Source organism: Solanum stenotomum, chromosome 2, assembly GCF_019186545.1.
Source record: "Solanum stenotomum isolate F172 chromosome 2, ASM1918654v1, whole genome shotgun sequence".
Taxonomy (NCBI): domain Eukaryota; kingdom Viridiplantae; phylum Streptophyta; class Magnoliopsida; order Solanales; family Solanaceae; genus Solanum; species Solanum stenotomum.
In genome coordinates, this window is record NC_064283.1 from 14,585,969 (window position 1) to 14,607,481 (window position 21,513).

The 21,513-nt window shown below is 36.2% G+C and overlaps 3 protein-coding genes and 1 pseudogene across 3 annotated transcripts in view; 1 reads left to right on the forward strand and 3 right to left on the reverse strand.

The window, feature by feature from the left end:
• LOC125855712 (uncharacterized) overlaps nt 1-13,845 on the reverse strand; it is a 34,612-nt pseudogene extending 20,767 nt beyond the window's left edge.
• The window catches only part of LOC125855122 (putative F-box protein At3g10430), an 89,655-nt gene extending 68,682 nt beyond the window's left edge, over nt 1-20,973 (reverse strand). The window contains exon 1 of the mRNA XM_049534800.1: nt 20,949-20,973. The gene's annotated coding sequence lies outside the window, so the exon portion shown is untranslated. The remainder of the gene's footprint in view (nt 1-20,948) is intronic.
• Nucleotides 1-21,513, forward strand: part of LOC125855112 (probable inactive ATP-dependent zinc metalloprotease FTSHI 4, chloroplastic) — a 460,535-nt gene that overhangs the window by 122,872 nt on the left and 316,150 nt on the right. The window lies entirely within an intron of this gene.
• On the reverse strand, nt 17,206-18,573 carry LOC125855133 (uncharacterized). The gene has a single exon (XM_049534815.1). It carries the CDS (start codon nt 17,880-17,882, stop codon nt 17,382-17,384), a length of 501 nt encoding a protein of 166 aa, XP_049390772.1. The 5' UTR covers nt 17,883-18,573; the 3' UTR covers nt 17,206-17,381.

The following is a 21,513-nucleotide window of genomic DNA, read 5'->3' on the forward strand; positions in this document are numbered from 1 at the left end:
GAAGATCTCTCATTTCTTTCACACTCAACTCGTGCATTAGAGTTTATCTCTAAAGAGTTTCTTTTAATCCGTACTTGCGCGTGTTTCAAATAATCATGCCCACGAAGAGTTGGCAGAGGGCGTTTTCCTAGACATTATGTTGATGAGCAAGAGTTCCCTTATGCCCCGGGAGCACAACCACAAGGGGAAGTTTCTAATGCCGAGTTCAGAGAGGTAATTAGAATTCTGAGTCAAGTTATAACTAATCAGATTGGTCAGCAAAGGGGAGCTTGATAGGAAGGAGCTGACACTTCTAGGATCCGTGAGTTCTTTGGGATGAATCCTCCGAATTTCATGGGTTCGAGCACTACTGAGGATCCAGAGAACTTCATTGAGGAGCTGAAGAAAATTTTTGATGTGATGCATGTGGCAGATACTGAGCGGGTTGAACTAGCTGCGTATCAATTAAAGGATGTTCCTAGAACATGGTTCGACCAATGGAAAAGGGGTAGAGGTGAGAATGCACCACTTGTGAGTTGGGCCTGTTTTGAGGAATCTTTCTTGGGGCATTTCTTTCCTCGAGAATTGAAAGAGGCTAAGGTACGTGAGTTCCTCACACTTAAGCAGGAGTCTTTGAGTGTTCATGAGTACAGTCTGAAGTTCACACAACTATCCCGCTATGCTCCGGAGATGGTTACAGACATGAGGAATAAAATGAGTTTGTTTGTTGTTGGGCTGTCTCGGTTGTCAAGTAAGGAAGGTAGGGCTGCAATGCTTATCGGAGACATGGACATATCAAGGTTGATGGTCTACGTGCAACAGGCTGAGGAAGAGAAGCTGAGAGACAGAGAAGAGTTCAGAAATAAGAGAGCTAAGACCGGTAGCGAGTCCGGGCAGCAGAAAGGTAATTCAAACCATTCCTCCTTTTAGCAAAGGCAAAAGGGACCCGCTCCATCATCTACTAGAGCACCTGCACCCCGATATAGGGGTGAATTTAATGGCCAGAATTCGAAGGACTTCAAGGCTAGACCAGCACAATCTTCAAGTAGTGTGGCGCAAGGGAGTAGTAAGCCTCCTGCCTGCGCCAAGTGTGGTAGGAACCACTCAGGTATTTGTCGAGAGGGCTCCATTGGTTGTTTCAAGTGTGGTCAGAATGGACATTTCATGCGAGAGTGTCCAAAGAATAGGCAGGGTAATGGGGGCAATAGATAACAATCTTTTTTAGTTGCTCCCCCAGACAGGACGGCACCTAGAGGAGCTACATCTAGTACCCGCGGAGGAGCAAACTGCCTTTATGCAATCACCAGTCGCCATGAGCAAGAGAATTCTCCGAATGTTATCACTGGTATGATCAAAGTCTTTGCTTTTGATGTATATGCTTTGCTAGACCCAAGAGCAAGTTTATCTTTTGTAACTCCTTATGTTGCAAATAAGTTTGAGGTTCTTCCTGAAAGACTTTGTGAACCCTTTTGTGTTTCTGCACCTATTGGGGAGTCTATTCTAGCAGAAAGAGTTTATCGTGATTGTCCTATTTCTATCAATCACAAGAGCACCATGGCTGATTTGGTTGAGTTAGACATGGTAGATTTCGATGTCATTCTAGGTATGGATTAGCTTTATGCCTGTTATGCATCACTAGACTGTAGAACTCGAGTGGTCAAGTTTCAGTTTTCGAATGAGCCAGTCTTAGAGTGGAGTAGTAGTTCAGTAGTGCCTAAGGGTCGTTTCATTTCGTACCTTAAGGAAAGAAAGTTAGTTTCAAAGGGTTGTATCTATCACTTAGTTCGAGTTAATGACTCTAGTGTTGAGATACCTCCTTTTTAGTCAGTTCCTATAGTAAGAGAGTTTTCAGAAGTGTTTCCTGATGATCTACCCGGAATTCCTCCTGAGAGAGAAATAGATTTTGGCATAGATCTCATTCCAGATACTCGTCCTATCTCTATTCCGCCATATAGAATGGCACCAACAGAGTTGAAAAAACAGTTGAAAGATCTCCTAGATAAGGGTTTCATTCGACCGAGTGTCTTACCTTGGGGTGCTCCGGTCTTGTTTGTGAGGAAGAAAGATGGTTCCCTTAGGATGTGTATAGATTACCACCAGTTGAACAAGGTTACCATCAAGAACAAGTACCCTCTTCTGAGGATTGATGATCTTTTCGATCAGCTTCAGGGTGCCACTTGTTTTTCAAAGATTGACCTCAAATCAGGCTATCACCAGTTAAGAGTAAGGGAATGTGATATTCCAAAGACAACTTTCAGGACCCGATACGGTCATTATGAGTTTTTGGTCATGTCTTTTGGTTTGACCAATGCACCGGCAACTTTTATGGACTTGATGAATAGAGTCTTCAAACCTTATTTAGATACATTTGTTATCATCTTCATTGATGACATACTAGTCTATTCAAGGAATGAAAAACATCATGCTAGTCATCTTAGAACAGTTCTTCAGACTTTGAAAGACAAGGAGTTGTATGCCAAGTTCTCTAAGTGTGAGTTTTGGCTTAAGTCTGTGGCGTTCCTAGGCCACATTGTGTCCGGTGATGGAATTAAAGTTGATACTCAGAAAATTGAGGCAGTGCAGAATTGGCCTAGACCCACATCTCCAACTGAAATTAGGAGTTTCTTGGGTTTAACTGGCTATTATAGAAGGTTTGTTGAGGAGTTCTCGTCTATTGCATCTTATTTGACCAAGTTGACTCAGAAGACGGTGAAATTTCAATGGTCTGAAGCTTCTGAGAACAGCTTTCAGGAATTGAAAAAGAGGTTGATTACAGCTCTAGTATTGACGTTACCAGAAGGTACTCAAGGTTTTGTGGTATATTGTGATGCATATAGAATTGGTTTGGGTTGTGTCTTAATGCAGAATGACAAGGTTATAGCTTATGCCTCCAGACAATTGAAGGTTCATGAGAAGAACTACCCAACCCATGACTTAGAGTTGGCTATTGTAGTATTTGCTTTGAAGATATGGAGTCATTACTTGTATGGTGTGCATGTCGACATATTCACTGATCACAAGAGCCTTCAATATGTGCTTACTTAGAAAGAGCTTAATCTCAGACAGAGAAGGTGGTTAGAATTACCCAAGGACTATAACCTGAGTGTTCTTTACCACCCAGGTAAGGCTAATGTTGTTGCTGATTCTTTGAGCAGGTTGTCTATGGGTAGCACCGCCCATATTGAAGAAGGAAGGAGAGAGTTAGCAAAAGATGTACATAGACTGGCATGCCTGAGAGTCAGACTTACAGATTCCGCAGAAGGAGGAATAGTTATGGCGAATGGGGTCGAGTCATCACTAGTTTCAGAAGTGAAAGAGAAACAAGATCAAGATCCCATTTTGCTTGAGTTGAAGGCAAATGTTCAAAAGCAAAGGGTATTAGCTTTTGAACAAGGGGGAGATGGTGTTTTGAGATATCAAGGTAGATTGTGTGTACCTAGGGTGGATGGACTCCAAGAGAGTATTATAGAAAAAGCTCATAGCTCCAGATATTCCATTCATCCGGGTTCCACAATGATGTATCGTGACTTGAGAGAAGTTTATTGGTGGAATGGCATGAAGAAGGGCATTGCAGAGTTTGTTGCTAAGTGTCCAAATTGCCAACAAGTGAAAGTTGAACACCAAAGTCCCGTTGGTTTGGCTTAGAAGATAGAACTTCCAGAATGGAAGTGGGAGATGATCAACATGGATTTCATCACAGGGTTGCCAAAGTCTCGCAGACAACATGACTCTATTTGGGTGATTGTCGACCGAATGACAAAGTCAGCTTATTTTCTACCGGTAAAGACTACCCATTCAGCAGAAGATTATGCTAAGTTATATATTCATGAGATAGTGAGACTTCATGGAGTGCCAATCTCCATTATTTCAGATAGAGGTGCACAGTTTACTGCATAGTTCTGGAAATCTTTTCAGAAAGGCTTAGGTTCAAAGGTGAAATTAAGTACTGCCTTTCATCCTCAGACTGATGGGTAAGCAGAGCGTACTATTCAGACTCTAGAAGATATGTTGAGGGCTTGTGTAATCGATTTCAAAGGGAGTTGGGATGATCACCTACCTCTCATTGAGTTTGCCTACAACAACAGTTATCACTCTAGTATCCAGTGTTGACACCCAATTTTGATCGTCCCCAATATAAATTAATCATCGAGCTTCTTTCATTTTAAACGATCTAAATAATTGGTTTTATAAATTTCAAAAATAGTTTGCGAGTTATTTTAAATAAATTATGTCACTTATTATAACTTTTAGACAATACTTATATTTTACATGTCTATATATATAATTGATATATTTTAGGAACATTCGAAAATTGTCTCAAAAGGATTTTGGTTTTATTTAAATATTTGGCTATTTGGTTTAAATTAATTAATAGCTTATATTTTGAGTTAATTAGTTTATAATTAAATGAATTTTTATATAATTATGTGTCTAATTAGTATATTTTATGAATGTTCAAAAATTGTCTCAAAAGGATTTTAGTTTTATTTAAATATTTGGCTATTTAGTTTAAATTAATTAATAGCTTATATTTCGAGTTAATTAGTTTATAATCAAGTTAATTATTATATAATTATGTGTCTAATTAGTATATTTTATGAATGTTCGAAAATTGTCTCAAAGGGATTTTAGCTTTTATTTAAATATTTAGTTATTTAGTCGTTTATACTGTTAAATTAATTAGTTTATAATTGAGTTAGTTGTTTTATTTCGTTAAGATTAAGAAGCTCGTTAATTAATTAATATTGATTTGTCTTATTTAATTAGTAGTCGAACTTGTCCTAATTAATTATGTTTGGCTACATCTGTAATTTCCAATTGACCATCATTTAAATTCATATGGCCATAGCCTAGTCCAAATCTAGCCAATTAGATTTTATCTTCAACTCATTTAATAGACCAACTTTGGGCCTTTACAATGTAATTCCAACCGACCAATTCAATTAATCCCTGGCCCACCAATTTTTTCTAATTCAATACAATACAACAATACCCATTCAACCAAATGCCCAGCAAATATACTCGTACAACAACACCAACCGACCCCACCCCCCTTTTCCTCCCAAAATCCAGCGTACAATTCCCAGAAAAAAACGGCCCAAACAACATTACAACAAATAATCCAATCCCAGCCCAGTTCCCCCTTTAACCCGGCCCAAACCCACGTTAACAACAACATTCAGCCCCAATGTTTCCTTCAATATTCACGAAGAAACCCAGAAAGNCCCCCCCCCCCCCCCCCCCAAACGTTAACATTCAACTCCAACGTCCCTTTCGATTATTAATATCGTAGCAGTGGTACAAGCACGCGTTTCTCCCCTTTCCTCTTACGGAATGGGTTGAAATCTCAGAGGAAAAGTGTGTCGTTCCGATTTGGTGAAAGAATTTTTGGATTTTGAATTTTGAATGGTAAAAATTTCACCCGAATTCCCCCCAAAAATCTACCCTAAACTTCCCCAATATAATTATATCTTTGTTCATTTGTAGAGGGAGGATTTTTTTTAGTTGGAAATCTTTTAGATTGGATCTTTCTAGCTGAAAAAATAGAGAGTAACTTAAGCAAAAAAAGGGGAGCTAGAAAACAGAAAGTTCTTCGATCCCTGTTTTCGAGAAGACTAGTAGTTCGTTTGAGTTTGGACTTCCGTTCGGATCGTTGTTCGTGGTTTCATTTTCGTGGTGGAAGGATCGCAACTGCTAACTCGTTGTCCCCGTTCGCTGCACCCTTAAAGGTAATACCCATCTCGCTTCAAGTACCTCTTGCTCGTAATGGGTTGTTCTTAACAACATGAAGCTATTTACATATTAGCATCTGGGCGTTTTGACCCCTTTATTGGTTGCTAAACAGTGATGGAATCTGCCTGAAAGTCCATGGTTGTTATTTGTTTTCGTTTTTCATTGAAAGCTTGGTGTTTTCCCCTCTTCCTGAGTTAATGTTCTCATCGTTAGAATATGCTTATTTCGTTATTATCTCGATTGATAGGCTGTAAAAGTCATGGTTCAATCTCGAAAATTGAAGTCATCTTCTATAGATGATTTCGATCTTCTGATATATATGCGTACACATGTTGTTTTCTCTTCGTGTTGCTTAAATCCATGTAAGTCATATGAGTTGATTGTTTTACCGTTTTATTTGCTCATTCGTACCTCCCGCTCTTAAGAGGACCTTAGTCCGCTTGTTAGTACTTTGCATCTCTAAACCTTACTGTTAACAATCTTAATGTCTTCCCTTTGTTATCTTTCATGTTGTTTTCGTTCGCAATGAATCTGCCTCCTTTGCCTGTTTTGATATCAATTTCTAGCTTATTTTCGATAAATTGCAAATATGCACTATTGTGAATGTGTAGCCATCCTCTCGGCTTTGCTTGCTTATATTGTTTTAGTATTCTTCTGTGCTTGTAAAAATTGATACATGGCTCCTTCAATACTCTTCTTTTCTTTGCTTAGTTTGGTCAACGTCTTAAAGATTAAAATCAATAGCGATTAACTTGATAATTCGTTATTTTCTTTAAGTGGGGCGTTTAAGTTAGATTTTCCTTAGCTTGTTGATACAAGAGCCATTTGCAGTAATGTTGCCATGATTATTCTATATTTGTTCTTATTTTGTTCCAAGATATAATAGTATAAAACTTGCTTGTTTTTTTTATTTATTTATTTTGTTAAGTTACAAGTCCAGTGAGCATGCCAACATAAATTAGTTATTCTGTGTCCTTGTCTTATTTCCTTAGCTAAATGCAATTATCTTAGAAGCATGTTGTCATTTGTGCCTTTGGTTGTCAAATTAATTGATGGTGATTTGCTATTCCTTTTTTCCTCTATTTGTGAGAATGTTGTTAAATGGTAATATTGAGATGTTTGTGGGAAACGGTCGTGATTTTCTTAATCATTCCCTTTAAAAATGGATTAGCTGTCAATGTATTTATCCATAATATCCTTTATGGGATTATGTGTTGGTTTGCTTGGGTCATTGTTTCATTATATATATATATATATAAAATTTGGTCTACTCCTTTCACTATTTACTGAGATTAGATTGTATGTTACTCATTTTTTTTTCTTTTTGTTGTGATGCATGTGATCTATTGACGAGCCCTTGGGACTTAGGCTTTTCCCCTTAGGCATTCCAGGTGGGCCGTAAAGGCCCCCAATATCCTCTCTTCATCGAGTCAGCCCCTTTGGCAAGTTGTGAGACCGATGTACAGGTTGAGGTCGATGAACGTGGACTGGAAATTTAATTTGCAAGCCTCCTAAAGCTCAAAAGAGAGCTGTATACCTGCTGTATACAGCAGTATACACTGCTATACAGCAATCGTACACATGATATACAGGTTAAAACGCGAAAATACAGATTGAGAAGTGCAAAAATACGAAGGGCAAACAAAATACAGGTTTTGAAAACTCAAAATGGGTTGGATGCGGCTCGTATACAAGGGTATACCTAAAGTGTATACACATATTTCTTGGAGGCAAATGGGGCCAAAAGCCTAAGAAAATTTCAGCAGGCGCAAGATTTGGAGGATTTGGGCCTCTAATTTGATATTCCCTTTCCCTCTCTTACTCATTTTATTGTATTTAACTAACACTCTAATTATCTTATAATTTAATTTAATTAAATTCCCCAAGAATGGTCATTCCATTTTATTTTCGAATTAAAGTATATATATTTTATTACTTTTTTTTTTTTTTTTTAAAAATTAGTCTTGTTGACATTTTAGGAACTATTTCCCTTTAGAAAATTTTCCTTTAGTTCGTTCCCCCTTAAGATAAGAAAATGATAGAAATAGTAGTAGTAATAAAATAATAAGTTAAAATAAATGAGTTTTTACTTAGTTAAATTTTCCAAAATAAGTTAAAATAAATGAGTTCTTTTATTTAGTTAAAATTTCAGAATTAGTTAAAATAATTGAGTTCTTTTACTTCATTAAACTTTCAAAATTAGTCAAAGTCATGAGTTCTTTACTTAGTTAAATTTTTTAAAAAACAATTAGTTAAAATAAATGAATTATTTTACTTAAGTTAAAATTTCAAAATTAGTCAAAATCATTTTTAGTCAAATCGCCGGTCAACCGCAAGTTAGCGGGCATTCCGAGGGCCTAACACCTTCTCGGAATGTACATTGAACTTCGAGCTCATTTTCAATTGATTTTATCTGTTTGAATTTTTTGAAAACCTTACGTATTTTTTCTTGATTTTTTACCAAAAATTAAGTGGCGACTCTATCCTTTCGGAAAATTTGATTTTTTCTTAAACCATAAGTTAATCGGATTTTTCAAAAATCTAGTCATTTTTTCCTTTCATATATATTTTTAAATAAAACATCCAGATTGCTCCATATGAAGCTCTTTATGGGAGAAGATGTAGATCTCCTATTGGATGGTTTGAAGTTGGTGAAGCACAGTTGATAGGACCAGATTTAGTTCACCAAGCTATGGAGAAGGTGAAAGTGATTCAAGAGAGGTTGAAAATGGCACAGAGTCGTCAGAAATCCTACACTGATGTTAGGAGAAGGGCGTTAGAGTTTGAAGTAGACGATTGGGTATATTTGAAAGTTTCACCCATGAAAGCGGTTTTGAGGTTTGGTAAAAAGGGAAAACTTAGTCCCCGGTATATTGGACCTTACCGCATAGCCAAGAGAATTGGCAATGTTGCTTATGAGTTGGAGTTACCACAGGAACTAGCAGTGGTTCACCCGATTTTTCACATCTCCATGTTGAAGAAGTGCATAGGCGATCCTTCATTGATCCTGCCGATTGAAAGTGTTAGGTTCAAGGATAGCTTATCTTATGAGGAGGTTCCTGTTCAGGTTTTAGATTGTCAAGTTCGTAGATTGAGAACGAAAGATGTAGCCTCAGTCAAGGTCCTATGGAGGAACCAATTTGTTGAGGAAGCTACTTGGGAAGCCGAAGAGGACATGAAAAAGAGATACCCATATCTCTTTGAATCCGGAGGAAATGCAGACCAAGGTACTAATTTCCTTCTTAGTGCTCTTTAAAATATAATGAGCATGTTGTTGTTGTTGTTGTTGTTGTGTTTGCATAATTGCTTATTGGGTGGTTGAGTTGATGTTACACCCTTAGCCTAGTAAGTAACCTCATTCGAGGACAAATGTTCCCAAGGGGGAGATATTGTAACATCCGGTAAGTTGAAATAACTATAAAGAGGCTTAAAAATCGGAAATAATCATTTTTGGAAGGAATTCAAAAATCTGGGAAATTGGTTAAGTGTAGAAATCAGTGAGTTTTGGCCAACTTTGAGCAGTCATAACTCCTAGATCAGGATGAGTTAGGAGTAGTTCCAGTTATGATTGTGAATCTTGTGGAATGATCTTTCCAACGCCACCGAGTTTGCTTGATTCCGAGTTCGTATGAGCGAGTTATGCCCTTTGAAAGTTGGGCAGTTGGCAGGGAATCCGTCCGGAAATTTTAAGGGCATTTTGGTCTTTTCCCTAGCTTTTTCTTTTGGGGTTATATTGTTGTGTTAGGCTGATTTTTGGATCATTTTGTCCCATTTTAAAGAGTGAAAGCTAGGGCTTGTGAGTGAAGAGGAGAAGAAAAGGAGAAAAAGAGAAGAAAGAGGAGATCAAACAAGTTTCCGTCAAAGATCGTCATGGATATCATCGGGGGTGATCCCTACTAGGTATGTGAGTTCTTAGTGTTGGGTTGATCCTTTCCCCCACACACCAAACTCATTTTTTTATTATTGAGAAAAGATTGGTTGTGTTGTTGAAGTTGTTGGTTGTGTTGTTGATGTTGTTGATTGTGTTGTTGAAGTCCCTTGTTGATTTGGGCATGTTTCCGGTTGTGTTTTGGGTTGAAATCTATTGTATGTTGAGGGATTTATGATTCTAAATGTTTGGGGTTGGAAACCTTGGAGTTTAGAAGGTTTAGAGTTGGAGAAAGGAAGGAGAAAAGTCGAAGTTGTCGGGGAAAAGGGGTGGCGCGTCGCGCCTTGCAGAGCGCCCCAAGAAGTGTTCTGAACTTCACCCCTTGGGGCGCCGCGCCCTACAGAGCGCCTCAACTGGCCTTCTGAGCTTCAAGGCCTGGCGCTCCGCGCCTTGCAGAGCGCCAAGGACGCCAAGTTCCCCCATTCTTTTCATACTTTCTCATGCATGTTCCTTGGTATTATATCTATGTTTCCTAGTTGTTTCCAACACTCCAAGGTACTTCTAAATGTCAAGAACTCATCCAAATACGTGTGATCATACACCTTGAATCCATAATCCAATTCAAGGCGAGTTAGTATCAAGTTAAGATGAAGTTAGAGTCAAGTCAAGCAAAGTTAAGAAGTAAGTTCAAGCAAGTCTCTAAAGCTTTTCAAGAGTCTTTATTGAACGTTTTAACTTCATTTTAAGACTCAAGTTTCAAGTCGAGTAAAGAGTATAGAATTCAAGCCAAGTGAAGAGTCTCAAGTTTCAAGCTAAGTCAAGAACATAAAGTTGAGTTCATTTCTCAAGGTTATCAGGGAACTATGTATTCCCAAAGAAGTTTTAAAGAAATGTTTTTACATTTAGACAAGGTTGGAAACTGAGATTTCCAAAGAGCTTTCGGGCTAGTTTTTGAGTAATTATCTCAAATCAGTAGGAAGACATATGTTTTAAAAACATAAGAGCCAGTACTTTTTGGGAGTAGTATCGAGCATCGAATTGGGGGAGCGTTCAAAGAACCCATAGCCCCCATAAAACCATGTTAGCCACCATGGTTAGAAAAGGATCATACTTTTTAGATGAATCCTTTTCCAGATAGACTAGTGGATCCATTAGGCAGTTCAAGTCTTATACCTTTGGCCGGGTATAGGATGCTCTGGCAGCGTGAGGTTGATCGCTGTATCATCACTATAGCTCTTATGTGATGGTTGTCGGTTAGAGAAACTCCCAGAGCAGTTATTGTATTTTCATACACAGAAAGTATTATATTTTTATATACATCAGTTCAATTGTATTTCTATATACATCTTAGGCGTATTGTATCTTTGTATACACACAGAGTTTATAGCATGTTTTAAGCAGTCTTTCTTTATATCAGACTTGTTTTAAAATTGCCTTATATTGAAAGAAGTCAGTCAGGTTGAGTTGAGCTGAGTCAGGTAAGCTATTCAGTTTCTTCCAGATTTCCTTCTAGCCTATGCTACTTAGTTTTCCAGCTCGCATACTCGTACATTCCATGTACTGATGCCAGTTGGCCTGCATCTTATTATGATTCAGACATAGGTACTCAGGATCAGCATCCAGCACGTCGTTGATCCAGCTGAGCACTCCAGAGTCAATGGTGAGCCTCCTTGCATTCCGGAGGACTCAATTATTTTGTGTTCTTAGTTTTGTTTTATTAGGGTGTTGCGGGGTCTGTCCCAATATCCATCTTAGTATTTTAGAGGCTTCATAGACAGTCAGTCAGTTAGTTTTTGAGTCTCTCATCTATGTATATATGTAAATATCCTATTTTGAGATTCGAGTTGCCCTTGTGGCCAGATTTTTATAAGTTAAGTTGTTGTGTAACCTTGCATTTGCATTGAATTGTTCTGTTGAGTTAGGTTTCCGCTGAGTTAAGAAAGCCAGGCCAAGGGTTTGCTTGGGGCCAGAAATTGTCTCCGGGTGTCGGTCCTGCCCAGGGTGTAGGCTCGGGGCGTGACATAAAAAGTATGATCATTTTTCTGCCCATGATGGCTACATGGTTTATGGGGGCTTGAGTTAATATGAACTCGTGTCCCCATATCAGTGCTCAATACTACTCCCAAAATATACTTAGCTCGTATGTTTTTAAAACAACTTCTTCTCTGGTTTGAGATAATTGCTCAAACTTAGCTTAAAAAGCTCTCCTGGAATCAATGTTCCCTTTTGCTTTCAAAACTCTTTTGGAAATCTCAGTTTCCTCTCATCTTAAATGTGAAAACATTTACTCTTGGGAATTCTTAGTTCTCATATATTATTTCAAAAGAAAATGAATTTTGCTTTATTTCTTTACTCAACTTCAAAACTTAAGTCTTAAAACAAAGTTAAAACGTTTGTAAAAGACTTCTGAAAACTTGAAATGAACTTCCCTTACTTGACTCTTGACTTTGATCTTAACTGCTCTTGATTTGACTCTTAATTGATCCTTGAATTGAATTATGGATTCAAGGATTATGATTGGTGTTTGGAAAGATCTCATGTTATTTAGGAATGATTTAGATAGCTAAACATGAGAAAAGACCAAAAATCAAGATTTGAAGGTGGGTCCGCGACGCGGAGGCATAATTAAATTTTGGTTCTGAAAACGTCTTTTGATGCAGAACACCTCGTGTCAGCTCGGTGAAGCGAAGCTGAAACTTTCAATTCTGGGAACAGGTCGCGCGACGCGCTCCCACACTCAAATTTCGTCCGACGAAATGGCTTCTTCGTTTTCCAGCCCTAAGTCACCCAACCTCAGTTGTTTTTCTCAAATTACCTTTAGATACAGATACCCAACAAATGTACCTAAGAACCTAACTCGAAACGACTCTATAATGCGACGTAACGAATTCAGAAACTTCTTAATTCATCCCAATTCAAGAACAACATTCAAATTCAAGAATTCATGTCAAGAACATCAACTTTCAAACTCTTTTAGGACAAATTTCGCTGAACTAAACATGTTTGGCGCGTGGGTGAATGAACCCAACGCTATGAGAGACTCACATACCTTGTAGGGTCAATTCCTTGGTGAATCCGCAACCAAAATCGAGGCGAATCTTGATTTTCCTCCTCTCCTTTCTCTTGCATTCTTTCTTCAAAAGCCCTAACACTATTTCTCAAAAGTGTAAACTGAACTAACTCAGTTTTGACCCCAACTATTTTATTAAAAACGGATTTAATTAATTGGGTAAGGAAAAGACCAAACTACCCTTCAAAAATCCGGATTGGGCATTTCCTTATTCGGACAGCCCAACTTCCAAAGGGCATAACTCGCTCATATGAACTCGGAATCGCACAAACTTGGCGGCGTTGGAAAGATCATTCCAAGAGCTTTCCAACCATATTTAGAAATACACCAAAATCATCCTGATCTAGGAGTTGTGGTTGTTTGAAGTTGACCAAAAACTCACTCTAACTTACTTAAAATTTTCTAGATTTCCTTATACTTCCTTCTAGTTCTTTCTAGTTGCGAGATGTTACAATTCGACTCTTGGAATACCAAGATGCCATATTAAAACATGAAAGCACACTAAATACCTCTCAAGAATGCATTTCCCTTCCTTGTACTTTTGGGTCTTGTCATGTGTGGATTCCTGGGAATTAGTTGAGAGTTGACAGTAAGAATATCAGGGTAACTAAAGATCAGAAAAAGAGAGATAAAAATCAGATCTTTGGTGAAGAGAAAGCTCACAATTGAGCCACACCCCAGGCAGAATATGTCAACAACAGTGCGCATTCTGGTCATCATCATCCACTCTTCTTTTGCTCCAACTGTTACATTCACACTGCAATGCACAAAAAAGGAGCAAGACATTAAAACACAATATTGCAAGTGCAAAGCATGAAGCATTGCATGTAATGACTGTGTCTACTATGCCTATCCCCAATATAGTATCTGAGAAATGTGAATCTTACTCTGTGATGCATAACACCACTACAATGTGAAATAGGATAAGTTTAACTAACCCAATATTGAATTAGCATAAACAGAAACAATGGCAGCAAAACCCTACCTCCCCAAACAGAAAAAAGTGTTGTGCCATTGCTACTTTAAAGAAGGAGACGGGCACAATTGTTCTTCTGATGAAAATGCTTCTCTTTGAAACTCGCACTTTTGATGAGAGAAAACCAGTACTGCTTGCACACACATTTGAAACGCAAACTGGCAATCTTGATAGAATATCAACCACAATATCTCCGGGTAAAGGACAATGACCATCCATACCGGTGGCCGTTTACTCCCCAATCTTTTACATGGAAATATAAGCATATCGATCTCTTGATTGTAATAAACAGAATGACACAACTTACAAACATATTGATGTGAACAGATCTAGAAAAGATGCATTAATGGAACAACTGTAAGAAAGAAATCAAGCAGTAGTTTTACAATTAGAAAAAAAGAGTAAATTACACATTTGGCACAATAATTCAGCAAGTAGTCAAATGTGAGCAAAACACTATGAAACAAATAAACTTTATGTTCTTATCAATGACCAAAGTATAAATAGGACATGATGAATGAGTAGAAGCCAATAACCCAATAGTAATAGGTTCATCTAGCTAGCTAATAAATTAGTACTATTACACAGAAAATGAAAGATCAAAGGGGGGAAATTGGCTTTCAATTCTTGACATCATTCGTCCACCTAAAAGTTGTACTACTTCATTTGCTCGATCAGTATTATCCGGTTCTTGAGACTCATTTCCTTTCGTAATTTGAGCTAGGCTCTCCTGATAATTGAAAACACAACAGCCAATAAGCCTTAGCTGAATTCCAAGATCTGTAACTTGACTTGTTGTAGAGTCATATAGCACCAGCTGTGAAGTTTCTGTCAGTTCAAAAACAATCTTATCATTCTCCCAAATATTTTTAGGCAAATGAGCAGCATCTATACGAGGTTGAACAGTAAACACTTTGGACCAACTTCCCTCTTGTTTCATTTCATATATGCATGTCATACACTTATCACTGACTAACATTGCAAGCGAGTCGCCACGCGATGTAAGCCTCACCCATTGTTTACCTGGAATATCTGGGCCTTGCATCTCCCCAAACTGTTCGCTGCCCATGGCAAATGACTGAATCTTGCATCTTTTCTTATCTTAATTTTTGACCAATATTTTTCATATTATTATATAACCTCTGTATATGTGATAACACAGTGTTGTTATTTTTCCTTGGACGAATCATGTTTTATTGAATAAATTGAAAATTGTTTACAAGTATATGAACTACATCTTTGTTGGGTGTAAGATAAACAGTTGATTATAGATATGATTTCACAGATAGAATATATTCTTTAATTTCAGTTTTTAGTTTTTCCTGTAAAAAAAAAAAGGAAACATTTCTCAGTTAACTATGGACAGTCAGATAACTAGCTTTATTAATTTACACAGTCAATTGAGAAGTCAGGTATGAGAGCCAACAACAAGAACGTCATTTATTATTTAAAACTTATAAAATAAAAATTAGTTCTAAAAAATAAAATGTAGTTGTTCTCTTCACATGTTCATATGACATTTGAACAGTTTAACGTGAAATACACGTACAAACATATCTGGTTAGATGACAAGAAAACACAACAAATATCGTCTATAAGGTAATGTTATTGAGATACGGCCAATTACATGATTGAACCTCAGCAAATTGAAATAAATATATGCAGTTAACTAATAAAAATTTTCATTGACAATCTTCATAGGTTCGCGTAGATAAGAGCTATATATAATGATCCATATTACGTTCACAAAAAAAACTGCAATATTATTTTTTGCAAAACTTATTATTCAATTATTCGCTTAAATAAGCAATAGTATTTACTACAACATATATTTTCTGAATTGGTAATCACGTGCAAAGCACGTGTCGAAAAACTAGTAAAACAAAAGTGCAACAAAGAAATCAAGCAGCAATGTTACCGTGTGATCAAACTTAGCCAATACTGTCAAATTAGGACTCACACCAAAACCTAGCTCATATGGAGGAAGGTTGCTCAAGCAGGATCTCATCCTGGTCCAATGTAGGATCATTGTCATCAATAAATACACACATGTATGGTATACATTTGTCGACTATTTTTTTTAGGATGAGCAGCTATTTATGTTAATTTCCATAGGAAAATGAAAACATGGGAATTCATAGTAAATAACTAGTCATTTGGTTTTCTAGTATTTTCATTAGCCCATCAATGATTTTGTTTTTGTTCTACACCTCTACAACTTAGCATATGCAACCATTTTGCAGACATAGGCATAAGGGTAAACTCCCTGTACCGGTTCATCTCAGAATACTAGAATCAATCTCAGAAGGCACAGAGGCCGGTTTTAGGGATGGCAGTCCTTCTGTTAATGTCAATTTCCATAGAAAAGCATAGAGATAGAAATTCATACAAGACTAGTAAAGAACTGGTAATGCTTCTCTAGACTTTTCATTAGCCAATCAATGATTTCCCTTTTTCTTTCCTTTACATCTCAGCTTAGCATATACAACAATTTTGCAGGTAATCTACGGACCATAAAGCAGTAAACGGCTGTCCGGTTATTTGGTGAGTTATTAAAATCAGCACATCAAGTACAGTATTTTACTACTGGTTTAAATGTATAAGTTGAGAAGAAAACATATGTATTATTTATGTAAGACAGAAGATGGAATAACCAAACTCGGCATAACTAATTAATGCATTAATTCTAATCAACAACTAAACAACCCCTTTCAATTAACAACAATCAACAATACTTGGAAATGTAGCAAGTTTAAGTTGGCACTTCTTGCAAGTATTTCTAAAAGTTGAAATTTAAAAGAGTACACAAGAATGATCAAAATTGGGCAGGATATAATTTAGAAGCAAAACCTTACATCACCAAATTCAAATAAATAAAAGGTATTATAGAAAGAAATTGAAATCTAACCTTACAAAGGTGATGAAGAATGCATAAACGAGATGGATGGTATCTCCTTCCTTCTTTGTTACTATACTTGTTTGCCACTCCAGGGTGTTTGGATTAGGTTATTTTAGGGAGAGTTTTGGCTTCAAGCTCTTTTTTATTAAATTGGTGTGATTATGTGAAAGATAAAAAGTGTTTTTTTTTCGAAGCCCATATTTGAGCCCGTCTAAATTCAAATTGCATACTGCAAGGCACATTCAGGGGTGGTGCTTCACAACATGATTTTTTTCATAGCCAAGGTTTTAACGTATTGACTTTTGGGTTTTGACTTATAAATTAAAAGTAAAAATAAATTAGAAATTCTAATTTATGGTTATTGACTTAAAACTAAGGGTTTATAAGCAATTTTTATATTTATTCAAACACTTAAAATAAGTCAATCCAAATATGTTTTCAAGTACTTATTTTTATGCCATAAAAATATAAAATAAGCTAAAAGTCAAAATTTGATATTCTCAACTTATGGCTTTTAGCTTATAAGATATTTTTAACGTTTTAAATATCATTCTATATTAACTATATTCAAGCACAGACCAAATGAAATAACTCTATATAAAACAAACCTGAAAGTAAATAAAGGAATTTGTAAAGAGTTGAGGAAATTATATGGCAATTTTCTTGCCAATGTGAAATATATGAAAAGTAAGATTGAAAAGGCATGAGATGATGTTTTTGAAGGAATTTTTAGGGGGTGAGATCAAAAGCACTGCTATTTGTACACAAGAGTGTAAACACTAGTCGTTCAACGACCTTTTTGGTTCCTATTACAACAAAAGTTGGTAGAAAAAACCAAGAACCCAATTATTTAAGTTCACCGTCCGGTAGGAGGACCTCTAACAGTAAACAGAGACTTGCGATTAGTTGGTATGATATCGAAGAAGTGATCAATTTGGTTGACAACATTATCCTGGTCCTGAGTTTCATCTCCACTCTTTATTAGAGCTAGGCTCTCCTTGTAATTGAAAACACAACAGCCAATACGGTCCAAATCAATTCCAAGATCTGCAACTTCACTTGTTGTAGGGTCATATAGCACCAGCTGAGAAGGTTTTCTGATTTTGAAAATAATCTTATCGTTCTCCCAGATGTCGTAAGGCCGATGAGGATCTATAGGAGGTTGAACTGTAAGAACTTTCGACCAACTTCCCTTTTGTTTCATTTCATATATGGATGTCATAGACTTATCACTGGCTAACATTGCAAGTGAGTCGCCACGCAATGTAACCATCCACCAGTGTTCATTTGGAATAACTGGGAGTTGCATCTCCCCAAACTGTTCGCTGCCCATGTCAAATGAGTGAATCCTGTACATCTCATTTACATGCAATGAACGCCAATAATAAACCCCATTGAGATAACTGGTGTCAAAGGACCAACTTGAGGTATAACTGGAAGGGAATTCTAGGTCCTTCCATGAGTTGTCGCATGAGGAATAGACACAAACAGAGACATGAGGGTCATCGTCCTGTCCCTTATAATCTCAAATCCATAAACCCCAACCCAAATTGATGATAATGGTCTGAGAAAAAGTGCTCAATCTCAAAAGGCGCAGGAGGTAGAGGACGGAACTCTCTGGTGGCAGGATTCCACAAACCCAAGCGCACACCGTCATAATAATTTTTTCCTACAGTAAGAATAAGCCATCAACTGGGCCAGCAACACAACTGAAACTAGCAACCCTCGGAAGGTGAAGGAGAACTTTTTGTTTAGGGATCACATCCGGAACTATTTTTTTAGGGAGCAAGGAGAATTCAACAGACTTAACGAAAAAGTGTTCTGCCATTGCTACTTTAAAGTCGCAAACAAGGAGATGGGCACAATTGTTCTTCTGATGAAAATGCTTCTCTTTGAAACTCGTACTTTTGATGAGAGAAAACCAGTGCTTGCACACACATTTGAAACTCAAGAGTGATTCCACTGGCAATCTTGATAGAATATCAACCATAATATCTCCGGGTAAAGGACAATGACCATCCATACCGGTGGCCGTTCTCCCCAATCTTTTACCTGGAAATATAAGAAGATCTCTTGATTGGAATAAACACAATGACACAACTTACAAACATATTGATGAGAACAGATCTAGAATACATGCATTAATAGAACAAAAGTGTAAGAAAGAAATCAAGCAGCAGTTTTACCATGTTATCAAACTTAGCAAGAAAGAGTAAATTACACATTTGGCCGCTCAACCAAAAATGTGTAACATCTACTAGCTAATACTGTCAAATTAGGACTCACCCAAAAATTAGCTAATAGGGAGGAGGAATGTCCAAGCCTTATAAGGAGTCCAACAATCTAGTCTCGGTCCAATGTGGGATCATTTTCATCAGCAAATACACATATATCACATGTACAGTATACATCTGCCGACTAGTTTTTTTTTTGGATGGGCAGCTATTTATGTTATTTCTGTAGGAAAATAGAACGATCGGAATTCTTAATAAATAACTAGTTATTTAGTTTTCTATTGTTTTCATTACCAATCAATGATTTTCTTTTTTATCCTCCATCTCAATTTAGCATATACAACCAGTTTGCAGGTAATTTAAGAAGCATGAAACAATAAATAACACACCCTTTTCAATTAACATCAATCCACAACACTTGGAAAAAGAACAAGCTTAACTTAGCACTGCCTGCAAATATTTCCAACTATTGAAAATTGAAAGATGCTAAGAATGATCAAAACAGGGGTGGATCAAATTTAATCAAGAGCAAAATCATAACCATTAATGCATAAATACATCTATGTTGGTCGGACTATTCAAAAATATTGCAGGGTACATTTCAGACCCTCCAAAAGTAATAATGCATTTTTGGAGGATCTGACATGAGTGCGGCAACATTTTTCAGAGATTCCGAATATATTGTACAACTCTAACTTGCAAAACCCTAATTTAAGAGTAAAATCTTACATCAATAATAGTACAAATTCAAAACAAAAGAAAAATAGAGGAGTATTTAAAAAGAAAATGAAAGCTAACCTTATAAGGTTGATGAAGAAGAGCCGGTGCGATTGTGAGAAAGAAAAGACTAGGAAAAGCGCAAAAATGAGATGATATCATCTTCCTTCTATGTTAATTTATACGCTCGTCTAATCCCTTTTATTTAATGTTTTAAATATTGGTACATAATGTATATAGACGCATCTTAGTATAATATACATAGCACAATCATAGGTAGAGATAATGTATATATTTTTAACATTTTAAATATCTTTCTATATTAATTATATTCAAGCACAGACCAAATGAAATAAATCTATACAAAAAAACCTGAAAGTAAATAAAGGAATGTAAAGAGTTATCTCTACCTATGATTGCGCTATGTATATTATACTAAGATGCGTCTATATACATTATGTACCAATATTTAAAACATTAAATAAAAGAGATTATACGAGTTGTATAAATTAACATAGAAGGAAGATGATATCATCCATTTTTGTGCTTTTCCTAGTCCTTTCCTTCTCACAATCACACCGGCTCTTCTTCATCAACTTTATAAGGTTACCTTTCATTTTCTTTCTAAATACTCCTCTATTTTTCTTTTGTTTTGAATTTGTACTATTAGTGATGTAGGATTTTACTCTTAAATTAGGGTTTTGCAGGTTAGAGTTGTACAATATATTTGGAATCTAAAAAAAATGTTGTCACACTCATGTCAGATCTTCCAAAAATGCATTATTACTTTTGGACCCTGCAATATTTTTGAATAGTCCAACCAACATAGATGCATTTATGCATTAATGGTTATGATTTTGCTCTTGATTAAATTTGATCCACCCCTGTTTTGACCATTCTTAGCATCTTTCAATGTTGCCGACCAATATATACATTTTTATATAAAAGTATTACATTTTCTTCAATTTCACCTTATTTTTTTTATTAATTACATAATTCATTAAAACTGTCCAGTCGATTTTGGTCAAAGTACCCAAAATAGATTGACCAAATCGAACAGAGATCCAACACCCACACCTATGTCGTGGTCTAGCACTAAAAGTGAAGAGTCCAAACAATTAATTAGCATTGAACTACAACTAAAAATTCTAGAATATATATGTGGATGTTAAAAAGTATACGTTAGGAGGAGACTAAATGTGCATTAATCAGCGCCAAATTAAGAGGAGACTAGTAAAGAAGAAGTCATGTGGTTTTCTAGAGCAATTTTGCATGTAATTTAAATACCCCTTTTCAACTATAATATCAATCGACAAACCCTTGGAAATGGAACAATTTTTAAATGCAAAAGATGGAAAGAAATAAAAAGAATTAGCATAAACAGAAACAATGGCAGCAAAACCCTATATCCCCAAATAGGAAAAATTCATATTCAGATTCAAAAAAAAAAAAAAAACAATCAGAAATCTAACCTTATAAGCTGATGAAGAAGAAGTGGTGCAAATTACGACAAGGAAAAAACTGGAAAAAGAGATATTGGATTGATTGAGTGGTGTTGTAGAAATACCTCAACAGTTAACTATTTCCCCACACTTCTTTTGTCATTTTATTTTATGCAACTCCTTAATTCCTTTTATCTAGGGTTTTAATTACCTTTGGGCTCACCAAGGTCCTCTTTAGAGGTTTTGGGCTTGAGACTTCTTAGCTATAAAATCATGGGAAAACTACATAAATGGGCCATAAAATCTAAAATATTTACAAGTTCATACCCAAATTTAAAATAATTTTTGAAATATACATTCTCTCATAAATAATTACAGTTCATACCCCCATTCAATAAGGGTGATAATTTGTGCTTAAGTGATACTAAATCGGTATCATATATTGTATTGGTATCATTAAGGTTGATAATTTTGCTTAACTGATACTAAATCAGTATATATACTGTATTGGTATCATTAAGGTTTCTTGTTCAGAAATTACTTATTAGTCAATGATATTATACGAGTATATATGTATATTGTTGTGGTATCATTA

What these genes read in the sequence shown, in the direction of transcription:
- LOC125855133 (XM_049534815.1), bottom strand. Translation starts at nt 17,882, where the DNA reads ATGTACAGGATTCACTCATTTGACATGGGCAGCGAACAGTTTGGGGAG.